This window comes from Barbus barbus (genome assembly GCF_936440315.1).
Source record: "Barbus barbus genome assembly, chromosome: 33".
Classification (NCBI taxonomy): Eukaryota; Metazoa; Chordata; class Actinopteri; order Cypriniformes; family Cyprinidae; genus Barbus; species Barbus barbus.
In genome coordinates, this window is record NC_136761.1 from 26571132 (window position 1) to 26593722 (window position 22591).

Consider the following 22591-nt stretch of genomic DNA (forward strand, 5'->3'; position numbering starts at 1 on the left):
GCCGATAATTATTTTCATTATATAGAAAATAACTGATCAATAGCCGGTGGAGCCGATACTCACTGCAGAGCAAATGGGTGAAGCTTACATGTAGCTCCGCCTCACTATGCATCCAGCAAGGAGGAGGGAATGTAATTTGTGTCTAATGGGTGGAGCTAGAATATCCAACCCTACCCACACCTCCATCCCTCCACCCCATAGACGTCCAGAGCAAGTGCAACTAATGCAAAAATTATTACAGCCAAGTTGCTTACAGGGTCAAATTGTGTTATTATACTATTATAGTATTTCTTAATATAGTTTTTTTAATTTTCAGGTTTCATTTTTATTATGAGCGTTTGTCATTTGTATTAGTTTATACACTCTAAAAAATGCTGGGTAAATACTGGACAGAACACATGCTGGGTTGTGGTTAAATGTTGAACCCAACCTTCTGGGCAGTAACCCAACCGCTCGGTAAACAATAACAGTATTGCCATGAACTAGTTCTCTCTTTTAATTTGTATCAAATGACTACAACCCTTTAAATCTAAAAATAGGGGGAACAAAAGTCCTCAACAAAAATTTCCAACATTGACAGATAATGCTTAAATTACAATTAAAACAACAACATGAAGATCAGACAGTAACCGCTATGGTCTATATATGGCACATGATGGAAAAATTCTGATCATTTTGTTGCTGGTTGGCTTGGAGGAGTTTTTCAAAGTTTCCTTTTTTATGATATGGTAACAGTCTAGTAATAATAAACAACAACAACAACAACAGAAATAATACATTGCCACTGTTCACTGTTTGGCACAATCTGTATTATTAAAAGCGCTATATAAATAAAGGTGACTTTATTTTCCCAAAATGCTAAATGTGAGCTAGATAAAGGTGCTGTGTGGCACAGCTTCATAAAGCATCTGTGGTGGTTGTGTGGTGTCTTCAGAGGACGTGAGAAGAAAAGCTTCACTGGTTCATCACTGTACGTGTATATTGTCTGTCTGTCCATCCTCTTAAAATGAAAGAAGGTCAAAGGGATGTGGCAAACAGTTACTTCAGAAATCAACTGATGATGAAACCGCATGACAACAATAATCTGAGACAATGCATGCTCATGTTGCATTAATGGAATTTGTTGCTACAACATTTGAAGTATTTTACTAATTTAAGACAAGTGACTAATAGTGTCTGCGGCAGTCAGGGTGATTCCCTGCATAGGCAATACACTTAAGTATTATTATTATTTTATTAGTTATGCCTAATGGTCTTTGAGTTCAAGCACAGTGAGCTAACGTGTCTTTTTTCCTCCATTATAAGGGGATTCTCAACATTATTGCGATTCTCTGAAATCTCTATTTGTGATGATTATGGGGGTGTGCAAGCATTTCGGGATTTTTTTCTTTGACGTGTAATCTACAGAATCGAGGTAGAATGTCACTTCCTCTGCCAGCGCTATAAGAAGACTGATCAGTGCTGAAGCTATGAAGACCATCTCAGCAACTGAAGACCTCGGTAGGAATCAATACCACCGACATGAGGACTTTAATGCTCTTGATGCTGATTGTAGCTGTTACTGGATTAAGACGACGTGAAAAGGTAGAAATTCTCCTGGAGGATATCATTGAGAGTGTGGACGGGATGCTAAAACAAAGTTCAAAGATGGTAAGAACTGCAATTTTATTTCATCTGATTCTGAAGAGCCAAAAAAGTGATTTTTTTTTCTTTCTCTAACAAACTTCAAACTTTCTTTCACAGAATCCCAACCAATTTGTAAAAGACGTATTTCCACAAGCGGGCTGCTTGGTAAGTTGAATTTTATATCACAGTATTAGAGAACATACTTGATTTCATTATCATTAATTACATATGGTTACACAGGAGAAACACCTTTGCCAAGCAGCAATGGTTATGATGAACACAAATCTAAAGTTCTCCATGCTACACAGACAACTGCTCGCCTACGCTAATTATTCAGGGGTAAGTCATCTCACAATATTCATTTGTTGAATTAAATGATAAACAACATGATTACTATACTGTGTCTATATTTATTAGAGTATCATTCTGTGCAAAAAACCAATGCAATGTGCTGATATTATTAGCATGATTCTTAGAAATAATCATATGCCATTTCCATTTTTCCACTACTATCGGTTATTTCTGCTCCACTAGTATCACTAAATTGAACAGCAATACTTGTCTGAACAACTGGTTTAAGCTTAATTTAAACGACTGACTTAAGTAAGATGAACCTATCAAACGACTGACTTAACTAAGCTTGACTTAACTAAGTCCAGCTCAACTAAGCTTTACTTAAATCAAGCTTAACATAAGTAATGACAGACTTAACTAAGCTTGACTTAACTAAGTCAAGTTTAACTAAGCTTGACTTAACCAAGCTTAACATAACTAATGACAGACTTAACTAAGCTTGACTTAACCAAGCTTAACATAACTAATGACAGACTTAACTAAGCTTGACTTAACCAAGCTTAACATAACTAATGACAGACTTAACTAAGCTTGACTTAACGGACTACTGATTCAATTAAGATTTTCCCAGGATTCCGGACTGAACAGTGGCACATACAGAGGAAATAACACAATATGCGCTGAAAAAAAAAACGATTCATTGAATTGACTAAATTTTTTTTAAGGTAAGTGGTTGCAATTAATTTATTTTAGCTAAATTTAAAATAACAAATTTAGTTGAATAACTTTCAACATTTTTATTTCTTAAATGTAGCTAAAATAAATTGTTTGCAACCACTTGCCTTAAAATTTGTTGTTTTTTTTCAGTGTAGTTTTTAAAAATCAGCTTAAATAACATCAGTTTTACAACTTTAGCGAATCATCTATGCCTACAACTGTAGATTTACTCGACTGATTTTAGACTGCTTAATGAAAGAGGTTTGATGTAGTCTAATATAGTGTGTAATGTGTGTTTTTCCTCCACAGCATCATCGCTGCAGCGTTCCAGCTTCAGAGGAACACAAAATGCACGTTTTTCTGAGAAAAATCAAAGAATGCAGCCGAGAACAATACTTTAAACTCTCAAAGAATAAAAGACACGTGAAATGACTAGACATACCTCTTAGGAATTTTTTTTATGAAATATATTTAGGTATTTGCTCATATTTATATATTTATTGTATTTATGAATAAAAGTATTGTAAACTGATTTTTTGTTTGTTTGTCGTTTTTGAAATCATTATTAATAAAAAAACTACTTTTTACTTTGTAAAATAATTTAATAATTTAAAGTGGAGTGGGGGGGGGGGGCAGTAAAATGTAAACATTTTTAAAATATTACATAAGACTAATGGTTTTACTACAGCGCACAATGGAAATACATTACAATTAGGATAAACTGAGCTAATGGCACCACAGCCAGGGGAACATGACATGCACATTCTCACTATAAAAAAATGAAGTAGCATAGTTTGTGTACATTGAGCTAAAGCAATTGCACGCTGCCAATTGTATAAAACATTTAAGATTAGATTTGTTTGTCAATAGCATATTCCCTGATGGCAAGCTCATCTCCTGCTCGTCCCAGCCAGCACAGCCATCAGTGTAAAGCAGAATATACAGTAACAGTGTTTATGTTAAAGGTGCTGTATGTCAAAGCTTTGGAGCAGCTCTGGAGTTCCTGCATGATTTATTTTCACAAACACTTGTGTCAAAGTGCCTTAATGTCACAAGAATCAGTATTTCCTAAGACATACTGGACTGGCCTTGAAAATGCACAAAATATGGTGGTCTTCATCAGACACAAAGCTCACTGCAGCAGGGATTCAATCGCAGCCTCTGGTTTGGAGGAACGTTTCCTAAAAACAATGAGATTGGAGGAAAATAGACATTTAGACAAATATATGCACGTGTTAATATTAAGTGGCACAACTATTTTCAACATTGATAATAACAGTAAATATTTATTGAGTAGCAAATATATTTCTATTTAAATATATTGTAAAATTACATTTTACAATATATTTAACTAGAAAACAGATATATCTATATTTATAATTTGTTAATAATATTTAATATTTCTTGAGCAGCAAATGTAATCAGTATATTAGCATGATTTCTGAAGGACCATGTGACACTGAAGACTGGAGTAATGATGCTGAAAATACAGCGCTGCATCACAGGAATAAATGACATTTTACAACAATATTTAAATAGAAAACAGATGTTTTAATATGCAATTGACAAATAGGCAGTAAAATACCTTTTTTTTTTAAAATGCATATATGTAGCATGAATTCTGATTTTTGAGAAAATATAAAGGGTCACTAACTTCGTCAATTCTTTCACTGCTTTTCTTTACATTTAAACTGTGGTGTGACAGTAAAAATGAAGAAAAAACCCTCTGAATAATACATTAACAGCATGAGAGAGATGTATCTTCATTGTTAGACACTTATTTTCATATAATGCTATTTATTTAATATTAGAATTAAAATCATTGACTTGTTGGACAATTTCAAGACAAACTTTGCAGTCATCTGTTCAAAACTGCGGAAAATTATACCATTTTAAGTCGAGTAATATTTGTATCTCCCCTAGTGCAATACTCAACTGTTTTTTTAAGATATTTTGAGATCGGTGTTATTTTAAGTGTCACACCAAAGGACAGAAATGGTAGCTATTAAATTATTTCAAATTAATTTTGAACATGTCAAAGGAGAAAGAAACTTTAACTTCGATACAAACAATATCAACATGTTTTTTAAACAAAACATATTAAATCAGTACGTTAGTAAAGCTCTTCAAGCTGCATGTGCGGCACAGCTAGAAATTATTGATATTCAAACTATATTCATTAAGATGTGAATTCATTTAAAAACTATATGGCAACTGTTTTTAAGGCATGATTTTGATTCTATTTACTGTCTGCATTGCTCTCTTAGGATCTCCTCCCTTCTGCGTGGTTCTGTGTTAATATTCTATATATATCTCCATGTCCTCTTCCACTAATTTCTCTCCCTCAATTTTCTGTTTCGAAACAAATGATCACATTTTATACTTATTTACATGACACTTTATAACCGTACAAGTTTTCTGTAAAAACATCAGAAAATAATTTAATGTAATTATTGCATTTAAGAACACTGAAAATGATCAAAAAGAATAAAAAGTAGTCTTAATTATTTAAAATGCTTTAGAGATCTTTCTGTCACACTATAGGACGTTTCAGCCTTTTTCTGTCAATTAATGAATGACCTTGCTATTCTGAGCTAACCTGCCATGATTATGTAGTTTAACATGCAGTTTTTAATTAAAAAATATCATTCTTTACACACCAAAGGACAACAAAATGTAACACTTTTGTATTGGTTCCAAAAAAGTTAAAATATTTAAACAATTCTGAGACAAAATTGACCATCTGCACATGTCATGGCTTCACAGGGGCCTTCAGTAACACGGCCATGAATGGGGTCCTTCAACTAATTATGGTAATTATGGAACTGGCCAATTTAAAATCAGGATATGGTGTCACACCAGAGGACATGGTTTTCAGAGACAAGTTACTACACTTTCAGAAATATATGGATGAAAAAAATGATTGCCATTTACTAAAATAGACACTTGAACAATTATGCCAGAGGTATTTATTCACATTTTTATGCTTTTCTTTTTCATTTATAAAAGTTGAAATTTATTGGACCATGCTTGGGACAGTCGCACCATACGACAATTTTGAGATTTAGCTCAATTTTTTTTAAAAATCTAATAGCACTGCAGCTTTTATAATAACAAGTATATGTAGAACAGAGAAATGTTTAACCATTTACTGCATTTTAAATAACGACAATATTAATTACATTCATTTTTATCTTGTGGGACAGTGAAAATGCCATGCCACGTCACATACACATATATATACATATATATTTCAGCAGTTACATATACCTGTATACATCATCTAAAATCATCATTAAACTAAACTGAAGGATTCTTTAACTAGTTGTAACAGTCAGATGCATTTGTGTGTGCAAAGGTGTGAAGCAGAAAGTCCAAAAATAAAGCCAAGCATCACACCTCACCTACGACCAGTTTTAGGCCTGGACTTTCCACTCTTTGATGTTCGAGGCCTTTCTAGTTTCATTAGAGACTGTCTCATGCTCTCCTCAGTGTAGGCCAGATAAACATGGGACAGGTCCACTTCAAATGGCTGAATCACAAAAGAGAGACAGAGGACAAAAATGAAACATGAGCAGCATGCATCATGTGTGCTTCAGTAGATCTGAACGGATGCTTACATCGTTTTCTTTCTTGTCCGACACCGGTGTCTGTTTTCTCATGTTGTTGCCTGTGTAGGCCACACATTTCTAAAAACACAGCAAATACATCAGCTGCATTATATATTTTCATTGCACCCAAACATCCCGGATCTGAGAGATCTGTGTTAAAGACTCACCAGCTGCCATTCTCCAATGTCCTCATTCCAGTGCACATAGTTCTCAATCATCTCCTGTACACGACAACAAAAAAAGATGTTGTTTGCATGTTTTAATAGTAGTGCAACTGAAACGCTGAGATAAATATTAAGCGAAGTTCAGATATTGTGAATATTCTTTTGGAGACTTTTGAAGTTCATGTTAAACTCTGAGAGTAAATAAGCAGAGCTAGTTAATACAGCTCATCATTTCACTGAACTGCATTTGAAATATTCGATTCTTAAAGGGAAAGTTCACTCAAAAATTTTAATTCTGGCTCCAAAGCTATACGAGTTTCTTTATTCTGCAGAAAAAAAGAAAATATTTTAAACCGCTTTCACTACCACTGATTTCCACTGTACTGGACAAAAAACAAACACTTGATATCTTCCATTTTTCACAAAATTAAGTTTGAAAATAACATCAAGAGAGTAAATGATGACAAAAGGATAATTTATGGATAATTTATTATCTCTTTAAGACTTTCTGTAGTTAATTTGCTAGCTCAGTTTTGACATTTTCTCCTTTATTGTGCAGGTGCAGCATTTCACTCTTTAAATTATCAGCAAAAAATATCTGATTTATAAAATCCTGACAAGGGGGAAAAAGCAAAAAAATGATTTCCATGCTTATTTATGCAAGTGCTGCATCCTGAAGCGCTGCGTTAGAGCAGGAGAAACAAGAAACACAATACTTCAGTTATTAAATCTGCAGGTTAAACGAACGTAATTTAAGATTTGTTTAAAGTCCTTTTTAAGTCCAAATAAAGAAAATTTAAGGAATGAATTAAATACACCAATACACATGTATACTTGGAGTGAAACGACACAAAAAAAAAAAAAAATATTCAGCTTTCAGATGATGTATGGTTTGTTATGATAGGACAATATTTGGCTGAGATACAACTATTTGAAAATCTGGAATCTGAGGGTGCAAAAAATAATAAAAATATTGAGAAAAATCACCTTTAAAGTTGTTCAAATTAAGTCCTTAGCAATGCATATTACTAATCAAAGGGAAGTTATGATATATTTGCGGTAGGAAATTTACAAAATATCTTCATGGAACATGCTCTTTGCTTAATATCCTAATGATTTTTGGCATAAAAGAAAAATCAATCATTTTGACCCATACTGTGTATTTTTGGCTATTGCTACAAATATACCCCAGCGACTCACATTTACATTTATGCATTTAGCAGACGCTTTTATCCAAAATGACTTGCATTGCATTCACGTTACAGCTTTACATTTTATCAGCTCTCGAGGTTTTGTGGTCCAGGGCCACATATGTAAATGTCAGATAAAGACATTTGACATGCAAATATGGGAGTGTTTTCCTGTGATCTTGAAAAAGGGCGGTTTAATGAAGCTGATCTATGAGATCTTTATCAACATGTTTTGATCACTAAGCAATTCCTGTATTTCGGTAGCTATCATTTGATCACTTCACTGTTATTCTAAAACATGCCAACAATGAAGAGTAAGAGGGTTTGTCTAAAGTTTTGACTGACAGTGTACGTGCATGAGCATAAATCCAGACCTGATATTCCTGAGGAATGAAGTTATCAATGATGAGCATCTGTAGCCGCAGCTCTCTGCTCAGCTGCCGGATGTTTTCCAGCAGACCTTCAATCTCTCTGTGATGCTCTTGCTGCAGATCAGCCATCTGAAACACAGCAGACATTTTTGTTTACCAGAATACCAATATAAACTAGTAGTCTCGATACTAATAGTTCAGTAATCGGTACCAGTACCAGTTAAACTTAACAGCACTCTGTACTATTTTGGTACAATTGGAAAAATGTTTGTAACCATTTTATTTTAACTTTTTTTTTTGTAATACGTAAATAAACATTAGCATGTAGCCTTCAAATGTTTTTCAATTATGTAAACTTTGCATTAAAAGATCAAACGAAAGTAATGAAACGACAACAAAGAAACACATGAATGGCATTAATCCAATTAAAAACAAACTATCAAGTTCATTGCAAATTATGCATATACCTGTATATACACTAGCAGCAGTGGAATACAAAACCCTGTAAATAACTACTTCTGTATGTCTGATATTTCATGATGCTGCTGACTGGCTGCTGTTATTTTCTTTGTTTTTATAAACATTTATAGTTAATTATAATCTCCTTGTGTTATGCTTTTAGTCATTCTGAATTTAAATTACCTTGACTTGAGACTTTTTTTTTTGCATTTTCCTTATATCATTTCTGAACATATGTTTTAAGGCAAGTTTATGTGGCTTCATATTTCATGCATCTTTTCTGCAAAGATATTTAACAAGTGATTTGTTTTACATTTGTGACCCTGGACCACAAAACCAGTCTTAAGTGTCAATTTTTTCGAAATTGAGATTTATACATAATCTGAATCTAAATAAATAAGCTTTCCATTGATGTTTGGTTTGTTATGATAGGACAATATTTGGCTGAGATATAACTATTTGAAAATCTGGAATCTGAGGGTGCAAAAAAATCTAAATATTGAGAAAATCATCTTTAAAGTTGTCCAAATGAAGTTCTCAGCAATGCATATTACTAATCAGAAATTAAGTTTTGATATATTTATGGTAATAAATTGACAAAATATCTTCATGGAACATGATCTTTATTTAATATCCTAATGATTTTTGGCATAAAAGAAAAATCAATCATTTTGACCTCTACAATGTATTTTTGGCTATTGCTACAAATATCCCCCAGCGACTTAAGACTGCTTTTGTGCTCCAAGGTCACATTCACACCAAATGGAACTTCATGCACTTTCTTCAAATAGAAGTTTAATAAAGAAAATGCTACTTGAATCATGTAGAAGTTAAATTTTTATGTTGACTAGTTGAAGGTACTGCAAAAAAGCTGTTATTACATTTTTAAAATTATACTTGTACTTTTGACAACACAATTGTGAACTGTGCTATTTGAAAGCTACATTAAATTTACTGCACCTCAGATTTTGCTGCCATCAACATGGTCCAGACTTTCTTCAGTTTCTTGGTCTTGCCTTGAGCTTCTTCCTGTAAACTGGTGTATTTCTCCTCGATGTCCAAGCGCTCTTGCTGTTTAGAGACATTTGCAAACATGAATCACTATGTAATAAAACTATACAACAATATTGGTCAAGCATGAATCCACTCATCTCTACCTCCTTTTCTTCCAGTTCTATCCGGAGCTGCTCGGCTCTCATCCTCCTCTCCTCCAGTTCATTGTTGGATTCTTCCAGAAGCTTCTCCTGCTCCTCAGCTTTAGCCAGTAAATCAACTCCTCCAACAATAACCCTCTTCTCCAGAGCAGCCAGCTTCTCGAGTAATAAGTGATGCTCCTGTCTGAGATACAGGAAACAACACAAAGCATGACATTATTATATTCAAACAGTTATTGTATATTGCCAATATAGATGGATAATACATAGACAACAGATCTGCTGGACAGATTCGGTGACTTACTGGGCTTTGAGAAGGTCCTTCTCTCTCTTCTCAAGCTCTGCACGCGCTTTGTTCCTCTCTTCCTCCTCCATGTCCAGTTTGGCCTCCAGTGCTTTACGCTCCTCTTCGATCTTAGCTTGCATCTCCACCATCTTGTCAGGAGACACCTTCTTCCTCCCTTAGCATGACAGATATAAAAACAGATAAAAGCCTTTGAAGAAATGTATAGCAACACTTGTGCGTTCTGCAGATGCATGGTAGCAGAAGAAATAACGTTCTATCAGATGCAAGCTAACAGAGCTAGAAGTGATCTCTTACCCCACTGAAATACACCACAGTTTCTCTAGAAGCTGGTGACTGACACCACAAGGCACAATACATATTTCCACACTATTTGATATGCAGTGCTTCCACCCAAAAATCAATGATATTTTGCATTAAGAAAATGGAGATTATATAAGTAACACAAATGTGACATCCGCTGATCGCTACAATAAATGTCAAGAGATTTTACTCAATGTTATTTAATCATTAAAGCACTAACTACAGGGACTCCAAAACGTTTTTCAATCCCTTCAACCCAAATCATTCACTTGAAGTTATTATTTCAACAATTTAACAACATATTTGCATGTTCACGATTCTCTGATGTAGGTTACCGGTGACATGAGTGTTTATTTGGATTTGTTCTGATGTTACAATTACTTATGTGTTTAAATTTGACATTTTAATGATTTAATTCATTCTTAGCTTTCCATCAACTCACAAACCCTCTGCTTTTCCCCCACAAATTTTAGTTTAGAAAACCCTATGAAAATAGAGTCCTGTATTTTCTGCCTCACTCAACTTGAATCTCACCTTCCCCTTGTTTCTCAAACTCTTCTGATTATTTATTAATTTTTTTAATTAAAAGCCATTTTAAAATCAAAACACATAACTTGGCATTTTTGATGATCAGCAAGAAGCTTTAATGATCTCAGAGCATCTGTGACTGAGGGAGGACCAGGAAAATAAGATGCCAAACTGAGCTCTAATGAGCTTGGAGATCATTTTCCACAAGATGATTGCATAATTTGTATATGTTCAGGTTTTAAAGAGACATCTGACGTAAATGGCAATTAAATAAAACATTAGAGATCTGATAATATCCACTGTCAGTGATTGAATTAAAGGTGTTGTACAGTATGTAATAGCTAGCGGCTGACAGCTACTAAAGTCCAAATTCAAAATGTAGGAAAGCGTTATTTCTCCCATACCGCCCTCCTCAGACTCGATGCTCACATGGGTTGCCAGATTGAGGACACGCAACAGGAAAGAGCACAAGTTAATGAGCTGATGTCAAGTCAGGTAACCAATATTTATATAGCGCTTTTTACAAAGCAGATTGTGTCAAAGCAGCTTTACATTTCTCTGATGTATCGGTGTTTTAATATTCCTCCGGTCACAGAGCTTTTTAGATGGATGCCGAGGCTTTTTAGGTCAGGTAGAATATGCGATCTCTGACTCAGTTCGTTTACTGGCTTCCATGGCTGCAATATGCTGAGTTTTCTGCCAACTGGCAACCTGGCGTGTCGATATACTATTGGTTAAGCTGGCAGTTTAAACAGACATTCTGACAAGGAGCGCACATTTCAAAGTAGAATAACTGGCTGTAGCATTGCTTCAGAGAAACAAGCATGTGAACTTGGCATGTTTCCTAAATATCTGCCTAACGAAGACCTGATGGTCGAAATGTTGCAATAAAGATTTTTTTTATTTTTATGGAGCAGTCAATTCAGTGTGCGGATATTACGTTTGTTCTTTTGCTAGAATTCGATTTTTTATGTCCTGCACCTGAGCCCTATTTGGGTTTGTGGGATGTGCGCAACTTTCTTACACTTTGACTCCTACATATCTGCAAACATATTAGTAATGTTATGCCTTGTACAGTCAAAAACCTGGGTGTGCTATTTGGGAGTTCCCTTAACTTTGATAAACAGATAAACTTGGTTGTAAAATCTAGCTTCTAAGGCTTTCAGCCAAAGCGAAGCCTTGGTTCTCTCGCAAAGACTTTGAAATGGTAATTCATGCCTTTTTTCTGTACCTGTCTTGACTACTGCAGCTCTCTCGATGTACGAATAAATCTATTTCTTGACTTCGAATGGTGCAAAACTGTGCGGCGAGACTTCTGTTGGGTGTACGAAAACGTGAACATATTACCCCAATTCTAGTGTCTTTTCATTGGCTTCCTGTCCACTATAGAACTGACTTTTTAATTGTTTTTAGATCTTTACACGGACTGACACCAACGTATCGGTCAAATCGGTTGCTCCTACACAACCCATCGAGATCTCTCTGATCTCTCTAAGGCGAAGTTAAAAACTCATCTGTTTGGTTTTGAATATTGCTCTATATTTGTCTATATGTAAAGCACTTTGGTCAACTCCAAGTTGTTTTAAAATGTGCTCTAGAAATAAATTGACAAAAAAAATTGTATACTGCACCTTTAAATTTTCACACCTAATTTTAAGACTACATTTTTGTTCTGTTTGACCATCTCATTTGTAGGACAGTAAATCTCAGGGTAAAACCAAGTACATTTCTATAGCCTGGAGGTGACATGAGGTTGGGCTGATGTTGAGGAGACTGTAACACCAACCTCTTGTGTCTTGAATTTAGAGCAGAGAAGTCACATGGCCAGCACATTGCACAAGAAGAGAGAAAACAGAAACACATATCATATCTAAATATCTTTTAACGAGGACTCAGGTTTGCAGTTTGGGTCTGTGTGAAATAAGACCGCAGTCACTGATCATTAAGGCTGACACAGAGAGAAACTGTGAGGCACCAGAAAGGAAGATGATGATAAACATGAAGTAATCAGATGCCAGTTTTACTGAAAGAGGTGATGTCTGAACCATTTATAGAGTTCCTGTCGGAAGAAGCGAAGGTGTCCTATATTCAGCTTCTACTGTGTCACCGAGTCTGCTGCTACCCACTGATTCATGTTATTACACATCTGTTTTATGCTAATTAAAATAAAGGCTTGACTGCTGAATAATTAAATTTGTGTCATTTATTAAAAGTTATTAGAAGATGGGTAGATTTTATGATTAGCATCGGATGCTACATTGGAGCTTGAGCATTCAAGATCAATTTGAGTTTTTTTTTTATTTAATTTATCTAATATGCATCAGACAAGTGTGGGCTGAGACGACTATTCAAAAGTTTGAGGTCCATGTTTTTTTAATGAAAGAATATTCTGTTCATCAAGGATGCTTTCAATTGATCAAAAGTGACAGTAAAGACATTTATTAATATTAAATATATTATATTATATTATATAAATGCTGTTTTTCTGAACCATTTATTTATCAAAGAATCCTGAAAACTACTAAAAAAATATTTTCAACATAAAATACTGTTTTAACATTGATAATAGTAAGAAATGTTTCTTGAGCAGCGCATCAGCATATTAGAATGATTTCTGAAGGATCATGTGACACTTTTTGACAACCTTGATCACAGAAATAAATTACATTAACATATATTCATAATATTACTGTTTTAGTGTTTTGATCAACTAGATGCCGCATTTAATTGCACTGTCCTTGGAGCGGACCTGACTTACATTTCACTGCTGGTTATACTCTGTATAATTGTGTATGTGACGAATATAAATCTTGAATCTTGAATGACCGCTATATTCATCATTACATCCAACAACAAAACGCCTCAATCACTTAATCTGAGACATCTGGTCTTCCCCAGCACCAGAGTTGACAAAGGCGGACAGCTCTCAGCTCACTCAGGGCGGGTCTAAGGTAAGATGGCCTTGTCAATCAACTATCGTGGGAGGGGCCTGTGCACAACTACGTCATTCTGACAGGAACCTCAGAACAGCCTGATTTGAGAAAGAGGATTTTAAAATAGGGATTTAATAAAAACCACTGGGTGGATTTTTATCATAGGATGGATGTGTACACACACTTCCAACACACATTTATGTTCAAACAACTTGGAAAGTGAATTTTGCATCCAATGACCCCTTTAAGACAAATCCCTTGTGTGTGTAAACATACTTGCCAGTAAAGCCCTTTCTGATTCTGAAATCTTGAAAAGTGAAAGGCTACAATTTTTGATGATTCACACACACTTGTGGAACTTATGAAGCTCAAACTGCTGTCATTAAAAGCAAAAGGGGGAAAATCAAATACTCATGACCATCCTGAAATTGGTGACCATTTTCCACTTCAGCGCTTAGCTCAAATTGAGGCTGATATAATTCTCATGACAAAAATTGCATTAACTTGCATTGTCATTGCCAGGCATTAACAGTTTGTGTTCGTGATGCACAATGAAACTACATTTGTTTGATCTGATGGTCTAGACAAGCAAACCAAAGCCACATCGTTTCTTCCTCCACTGATACTTTGATATCCGGCAACCGAAACCTAGATGATGTCAGGGTACCCGCAGCACATCAAATGCTATATAGCTTGCTATATAAATTCCAAACGTTTTTATAAATAATCCTGGACGAAAACTTAACGTCTTGATGTTTTACTATAAAACAACATAAATAAGCTCAAAGACAAAACACCACAAAACGCTCCAGATAATGAAAATGATTATTTGAAGCAGACCTTGTGGCTAAAAGCCAAAACCACAGTCTGCATCATCTTTCTAAGAGACCTTTCTGACTAATGCTGCCTAGTCATGAAACGGGAACGATAAGGGGAGATTCATACCTCCAATGTTAATTTCGTTGACGAATAATGTGTCATAATTTTCACGACAACGAGACGATAACGAACGAAAACTCTTTTTGAATGACAAAAATTATGACGTAAATCTATAAGAAATCTGTAAGAATAAAAACGAGACGAAATGTTAGGGAGGGACGATTTGGGAAGAGATTAATTGAGAACGAATCTGCTGCATAGAAGGTTAGATGCGAACATATGAACTGGCGGGACAGAAGATAAAATACACTTGCTGCAAAGCGCGTAAAACATTAAAAAATGTCAATATGTGGGAGTAAGAGAAGAGCAGGCATATGGATAAATCTGACGACGCAAGAGAGAACCCAAATTGGTCCGGTTTTCTGAGCGCAGACACTGAAGCATACACACACACACACACAGAAAGCGCGTCTCACAGCTCGCGAGTACTCTTTCACGTCGCATGAACGGAGAAATACATACAAAATGATGTCGAAATGTCAGTTTTGACGAGTATTCACGTAAACACATTTGATTACGTCTTAAGTGAACGTAAATTCGTGTATTCTATTTTAAAGGGATAGCAGACAATAGCAACTAAATTAGGCTGAGTCATTGATGTTAATCAAGCAACAAAAGAAAGACATACAATCACTCACTGCTCTTGACTGAAAAACTTTAGTAGCCCTAAAGATTAATCTAAATTTATTTATAGAAATAAATATGTCTGCTGTGCTATGAGCACTGTGCTATATGTCCGAACTGACTGCAATAATTTTATGTATAATCATTTTCTTTAAATTTATTTAAATCATTTTCTATATCATTTTAAAATTCTTTGTTTTTATTATTTTTATTTCCATGTTTTTATTGATTTTAATGTCTACTTCACTTTCTTTTATGTAAAGCACTTTGAATTACCACTGTGTATGAAATGTGCTATATAAATAAACTTGCCTTGCCTTGCCTTGCTTGAAAGAATGAAGAATATGGTAAAAAAAAAAAAGTTATAAAGAATGCATAATTAGCCTATATAACCATTGGTATTTAATTAAAAAGAAGACCATGTTCTTGTTCTTTATGAGAAGTGGTTTTATTTAATTTTAACAAAAGGCATGTTGTGCGTCACTGCAGTTAAATCGCAGTCTATCATGATAAAACCTTAATTTCAAACCTATAATGAGTTTGAAAACTTTAGAGATATGCATAATAAATGCACTGTAACTAAACCCATTAGATTTTAGCAGACTAAATTTACTGTACATTTAGTCGACTAAAACTAAAAACAATTCAGATGACTAAAACTAAATGACATTAGTCAAAAGACTATGACTAAAATTTGCTGTCAAATTTAACACTGCATACCTCTTCGTTTCCTCCGTCTCTCGCCTCCATCTCCGACCTCATCTTCACCCTCATCCATGTCATCTGATCCACTGCCGTCAGAGCCGGAGATCTCCTCACCTGAGCAGTCAAATAAAGCATAGTATGGGATTGTGTCTCAGTACTAAACATGTATAAATACTCTGGCTCTGTACCTAAAATCTAGAGGGCAACTATAGACGCACAACAGATGCAATAAATAAATAAAAATGATGTTGTCTTTCAAGATACAGTCTTAGGTCAAACTCTTAAGCAAAATCATGTGGAATGACAATTAATAAATGTCAGTCATTGTAATATTGATTTATTAAAAACAGCGCAGAAAACATATACTACTGTTCAAAGTTCAGGGTCAGTAAGACTTTTTCTTTTCTTTTCTTTTATTTCTTTTATTGTACATTTATTATGTTACAAAATATTTTAAAGCAGCACAGCTGTTTTTTTTTTTAAACTGTAATAATTAGAATAGAACTTAATATATTATAATAATTAGAAATATAATAACCAGTTTCTTGAGCAGCAAATCAGCATGTTAGAGTGATTTCTGAAGGATCATGTGACACTGGAGTAATGATGCTGAAAATTCAGCTTTACTTAATAAATTACATTTTAAAATCTATTCAAAATTATAAAATGTCAAATTTAAATAATATTTCCAAATATTGCTTTTTTAGTGTATTTTTCATCAAATAAATGCAGCCTTGGTGAGCTTAAGACACTACTTTCAAAATCATTATCAAAAATATTGCCATGCCCAAACTTTTGAACAGTAGCACCTTTTTTTTGTTTTTTCCAGAAAACATGATTATTTGCAACTACATTATTGCTGCTACTTTGCTTCTCACATTTAATCATTACTTACATTTCTGTTAGATTGAAATTATGGTTCCTCGGAGCAAACACAGAGATATACATTTTGTGTGTGTTCACTGCTGTGTGTGTGTGTTCACTGCTGTGCGTGTGTGCACGTTGGATGGGTTAAATGCAGAGCATGAATTCCGAGTATGGGTCACCATACTTGGCCGTATGTCACTTCACTCACTTCAATTTAAATATTAAAGGGCTCATATGATGAGACTTCAAGTTTTCCTTTGTCTTTGGAGTGTTACAAGCAATTCATGCATATATGTGACCCTGGAGCACAAAAGCAGTCTTGAGTCGCTGGGGTATATTTGTAGCAATAGCCAACAATACATTGTATGGGTCAAAATTATCAATTTTTCTTTTATGCCAAAAATCATTAGGATATTAAGTAAAGATCATGTTCCATGAAGATGTTTTGTAAATTTCCTACTGTAAATATATCAAAACTTAATTTTTGATTAGTAATATGCATTGCCAAGAACTTCATTTGGACAACTTTAAAGGCGATTTTCTCAATATTTAGATTTTTTTGCACCCTCAGATTCCAGATTTTCAAATCTGGAAATATTGTCCGATCCTAACAAACCATACATCAATGGAAACATTATTTATTCAGATGTATAAATCATCACTTATGACTGGTTTTGTGGTCCATGGTCACATATAAGGTCTGTAAAGTTGCAAAAACTTAAGACTCATCCACGCCTTCCTAAAACACCTCATTTAAACACGCCCCCACATATCTACATCACTGTGTGGGAAGATTTGCATAACACCACCCAAACGTTTAGGCAAAGAAAAAAGGGCGTAACTTTTATTCTCAATGTAGTTTTGTAGCCATTGCCGCCATGTCGACGCTGTTTTTCCAAATATGGTTAGGGGCATAACATTTCCGTCATACACTTGAGGTATTCAGCCAATCATAATGCACTGGATAGCTGGCCAATCAGAGCACACCTAATTTTTCAAAACGATGAGCTTTGTGAAAGTCGACACGTTTCAGAATGGCAGGTAGAGAGTAGCAACAATAATGTACAGTATGTGGAAAATAATGCGTTTTTTTTTTTACCTTAAACCACGTACATACATTGCATTACATCAAAGACACAAAATAATGTTATTTTTAGCAGCATCATATGACCCCTTTAAGACATCATTTTAACTTAGCAACACGGTAACAAAACTCTATTAGAATCCACTGAGAGCGTTGAGTGGGAAGATCCCTATGTAGTCAATGCAGCATTTCTAGGGTTTAGACCAAAGCCAATGAGTCACATCCTGAAGAGCAACCCTGACAGAGACATGACACAGCTGAAACTGATACCTTCTTCCAGTTTTTTCTTGAGATCTTCAATTTCCTTCTGAAACTGACGCAGCAGTGCATCCTTGGGGTCCTCATTAATCCTGGCCTTATTCTTGATGTTTTTGGCACGGTTGGCGTAACGGAGCGTACTTATGGTTTCATCGTAGTTGTAATCTGCTGGGCCGATGTTTGCACACTGCAAAATAAGAGAGCGATAAAACAGAATTATACAGTGCACTACTTTCACTGAAATCTGATTGATTTCTGCAGAATTTTAATAATTACTAGCAATTTAATCAACAATTGGTATACTATATAAGCCAGGGCTTGTATGAGTTTACACACTGACTATCATACCATCATGGTTTTGGAGTTTCCTCCTAGAGAGTCCTGTAAGAGTCGGGTGAGTTTTGAGTTCCTGTAGGGTACGTGGGTGCTTTTCCCATCCACTAGTGCAGAGATAACATTTCCCAGGGTGGACAGAGACAGGTTGATTTTTGTAGCCTCTTTAAGACGTTGACCTGTGGCTCCCGTTTTTCCCTGTCTTTCAGAGCCCTGAGCAACAAAACATCCCTGTCAGTATTGGAAAGAAAACCAAGACTGTAAAGTTTATCCACGTGACATGGGCTGCTTACCGCAAGATCCACCAAGTGTAGCTTTCCCATGCGCACATGCTGATTTCCATCTACACCTTTCTCACTGCACTCAATAGTTATGGTGAAGATAGCATGAGAACGAGAGCTGTGCTCGTTCATGTTAGTCGCACCCACAGAACCTGGGCAAGGGCAAATAAACACAAGCACAAATGTTGGCTTTAGAGGCTTTTTAAAAATCTTTAGAGCGTCTTCTCTAGAGAGCACCAAAACCAATGCTTAAGTAATATTCTTGCTCTGATCAACACATTTTCTATATTATTATTAGATTTATTAAAATATTAGATTAGAAATAAAGCAGTCATCCATGTGCATGACAAAACAAGATGCATTTTAAAGACTTTAATGATCTAACTTTGCATGCCCTAATCGATTTCACTTAATAAAATAATTCAAATATACTCACGGTTTTTGTGTCCAAGGGTCATAATCCGGTCCATATCGTCAGCATTGTTTACCACGTATCCAGAAAGATCCTTGATGTAAACTCCTACATCAGGTCTCTCCTTGACCTGTATTTTGAGTTTAGTATTCATCATTTGCAGAAATTCATCATTCAGGTTGCACAACAAAAGGTATTGCCTTATTTCAAAGATTCAAGCTCTAGTTAAGTCAGACTTCCTCAATAACAATGAAACTACAAATGAGGTCTTAAACTGTTACACATTCAAAAGATTGGGGTTGGTAAGATTTATTTTTTTATTTGAAAGAAATGAATACTTTTATTCAGGAAGGATAGATTAAACTGATCAGTAGTGACACTACAGTGTTACAAAAGATTTATGTTTTAAATTAATGCTGTTTTTTCCTATTTGTCAAAGAACCTTGAAAGTAACAGTTTCCTCAAAAATATTACGCAGCACAACTGTTTGCAGCGTGTTTCTTGAGCAGTAAATCAGCATATTAGAATGATTTCTGAAGGATCATGTGACACTGAAGACTGGAGTAATTATGCTGAAAATTCAACGCTGCATCACAGAAATAAATTACATTTCAAAACAGAAAAAGAAGCAATTTTTTTTTTACTTGAATAATATTTCACAATATTACTATTTTTATTCAAATAAATGCAGCCTTGGCAAATATCATCTTTAAAAAAAACATTAGAAAAGAAAGACAAAATTTCATGAGTCCATGTTCATCAAAACAAAATTCTGCACTAAAATCCAAACTAGACTGTATTGAATAAGCTAAATGTTAAAATGTGATATGTGAAATGTGACATTCCAATTTATAGCTGAAGGCATGATGTCAAATAAAGAAAAATATTTCATATACAATCCCACAAAGAATTCTTTGAATGATCAAATGGTGTTTGATGTGTTTAAATTCTACAGAAAACGATGACATCTTCTGCAGAACTCTGTGGGTGCAGATACCATGCGGATACATGTATGTATTAGTTAAACGCTTCATGACCTATATTGGAGTGCCCACTTAACGACACACCTAATAAGTGCAGTGATGACCGGGGAATATGTTGAAATATGTTGGTTTCTCACCTCCAGCCTCTGCAACTGGTCCTTTCCCAACAGATCTCTCACCTCCTCATTGTAGATTTCCAAATAAGAAACTCTTACCAGAAACCTGTCAGATAACACACATCACCAGAGTTTATCTTAACACACTGCACGCCCGCTGATTAGACATATAATGAAAAAGCATGACAAATGATAAGAATCTTCATGATTAATCATGCATGAACACACTGACCTTCGAACAGCACAGCACTCAAAAACAGTCCCCATTCTCACCTGGTGTCGCCTTCTGCTTTTGCAATGTGACCAAATACATGAGCAAATGAATTTGGGATGATTCCCCTGAGTTCAGGCACTGCTCTGACACCCTCCATAGTGAACGTCTTCCCCGTGCCTGTCTGGCCGTACGCAAATATGGTTCCTGAAAAAATATTATAATTAAATCTTCAACATTTAAAACTTGCAAAAACAGCCAAATAGATATTATAGATATAGAAAATAGATAAAAGTAGATATAGCCTAAATAGATAAACAATATATGCAATAAATATTTCTATTGTCTTTGACTTACCATTGTAACCCTCTAATACGGAGTCAATAATCGGTCGAGCGGTTAAATTATACACATCCAGCTGTTTACTGTCTGGACTGAACACTGTGTCGAAAGTGAACGTCTTTGGCGGCTCACTGGTCATATCAAATTTATTCACAGTAATTGTTCCCCGGATCTCATCCACAGTGACGGACTGCTTGTATCCCATCATCTTCTCCTTCTCGTTGAGGGGTCGACATCTCACCACCACCTTCACGTTATCACTCACCTCCACCTTCTCTGGTTTATCCAGCTTATTACTCTGGACAAATAGAAACCGGTTTAAAAAAACGTTAGTGCTCGACCATCTGTTTAAAATCAGGTTAATGCAGGACCATCTGTTTGTCAGCACAATGGCAGTCAGCCATTAAGAAAAAATTTAAATAAATCATAAAAATACACAATTTTGTAGTGATTATTGATTTAGTAAAATGATTTTTTTTACACAAATCATGATATGGCACAATGTAAGTTAAGAGTATGCCAAAGAGCAGAATATTTAATGCTGCTGTATGATTATTCCAATTAAGTTTTGTTAAATTATGCAAACTGTCTAAATATTATTTGCTTCCAGAAATGTTTAAAATTATATTTCCAACTCATAATGAAGGATGGCTTAAAATGTAGCATAAATAACATTTTTTCATGACCGAATAGAAAAACAAGACAGATATCTTCTGCAGATAAATTCAATAAATAACTATTAAGCGTAGTTTATGTTTCAAAAGTTTCACACCGGGCTCATAGGTAAACAAACACCAAATTATGTCTTTGTTATGCGTGAAGCAAGGTTTTGTTAACAGGTAAGCTGTACTGTAAAGGTGATGGACGCTGTTGCTAAGCAGCGGATATGACCGCTCGGCCTCAAGCTAACAGCTAATTAACAAACAACAAACACGCAGATTCATTTTTTACACGCAGTACATAGTTATTTATCTGTTGTAAGCGGTTTTAACATCATTCCTCATTAATTTCAATGAATCTGACTCGTTGAGAGATCATAATATCGTTAACCTCCCTGAGCTTGCTATGAAGCTAATAACTAGCATGCAGCTAGCTTGATGTCCACAAAACAGCTCTGGTCACAGAAAGGACAAAAGCATGGCATAATAATTAAATACATCATATAATTGAATAAACGCGCGACAGAAAACGCTGTCAAATAATATCTGCAGGAGATTCCGGGGAATGACGGGAAGGTGGGGCATAGCAACACACACATTACACTGCGATAAATGAAGATAGAGATTATAATCTTACCGGCATTTTTAGAATCTGATATATGGCTCTTTATTAAGACCTAAATAAAGCAGTTTTCGCCTGGAAACACAATCGAGGAGCTCATTCGGTGGAGGATGTATTTTTGCAGCAAGCGCCCATCCCAACCTGCGCTTACTGCGCATGCGCGGCGAGAGGTATTTATATACTTATGCATATCAATGTTTAATAGCCAGACAGTGATGGGTAGATTAAATACTAATTGTAGTTACTGATTCCAAATGACATGCCAAAAAAATTGTAGCGTAATCCATTACACCCATTTTTTTGCTAGCCTCTGACTACTTTTGACCTAACTCGTTTATCACATTGATTTAAATAGGATCTTGTACCATATTGAAATAAAAAAATACAAAGATCATGAAAATATATTCCATTCTTTGAAGTTACGTCAAGGTTGCGGGGTTCATGAGTTTAATGAAGAGCTAAATCATAAAAATGTAAAATTAAAATAATTTTAAAATAACA

At 35.0% G+C, this 22591-nt stretch overlaps 1 protein-coding gene across 1 annotated transcript; it reads right to left on the bottom strand.

Moving 5' to 3' along the window:
* Positions 1 to 1650: 1650 nt before the first annotated feature.
* Positions 1651 to 22255, bottom strand: LOC306853148 (kinesin-like protein KIF3A). Its single transcript, XM_079390348.1, has 17 exons — positions 22106 to 22255; positions 20825 to 21107; positions 20530 to 20674; positions 20278 to 20362; positions 19182 to 19287; positions 18758 to 18897; positions 18480 to 18677; positions 18144 to 18318; positions 15938 to 16036; positions 9891 to 10047; positions 9590 to 9770; positions 9393 to 9503; positions 7977 to 8102; positions 6416 to 6469; positions 6258 to 6326; positions 6042 to 6169; positions 1651 to 3818 (listed from the first exon to the last, which is right to left on the bottom strand). Exons 1-17 carry the CDS (start codon positions 22109 to 22111, stop codon positions 3770 to 3772), a joined length of 2112 nt encoding a protein of 703 aa, XP_079246474.1. The 5' UTR covers positions 22112 to 22255; the 3' UTR covers positions 1651 to 3769.
* Positions 22256 to 22591: the final 336 nt, after the last annotated feature.

Excerpts from the sequence above, each read along its gene's own strand:
- LOC306853148 (XM_079390348.1), bottom strand. Across the intron at positions 10,048-15,937 it reads GAGACGGAGGAAACGAAGAG|GGAGGAAGAAGGTGTCTCCT; the intron begins GTATGCAGTGTT and ends TGTCATGCTAAG. Across the intron at positions 6,470-7,976 it reads TCATTCCTCAGGAATATCAG|GAGATGATTGAGAACTATGT; the intron begins GTCTGGATTTAT and ends TGTCGTGTACAG.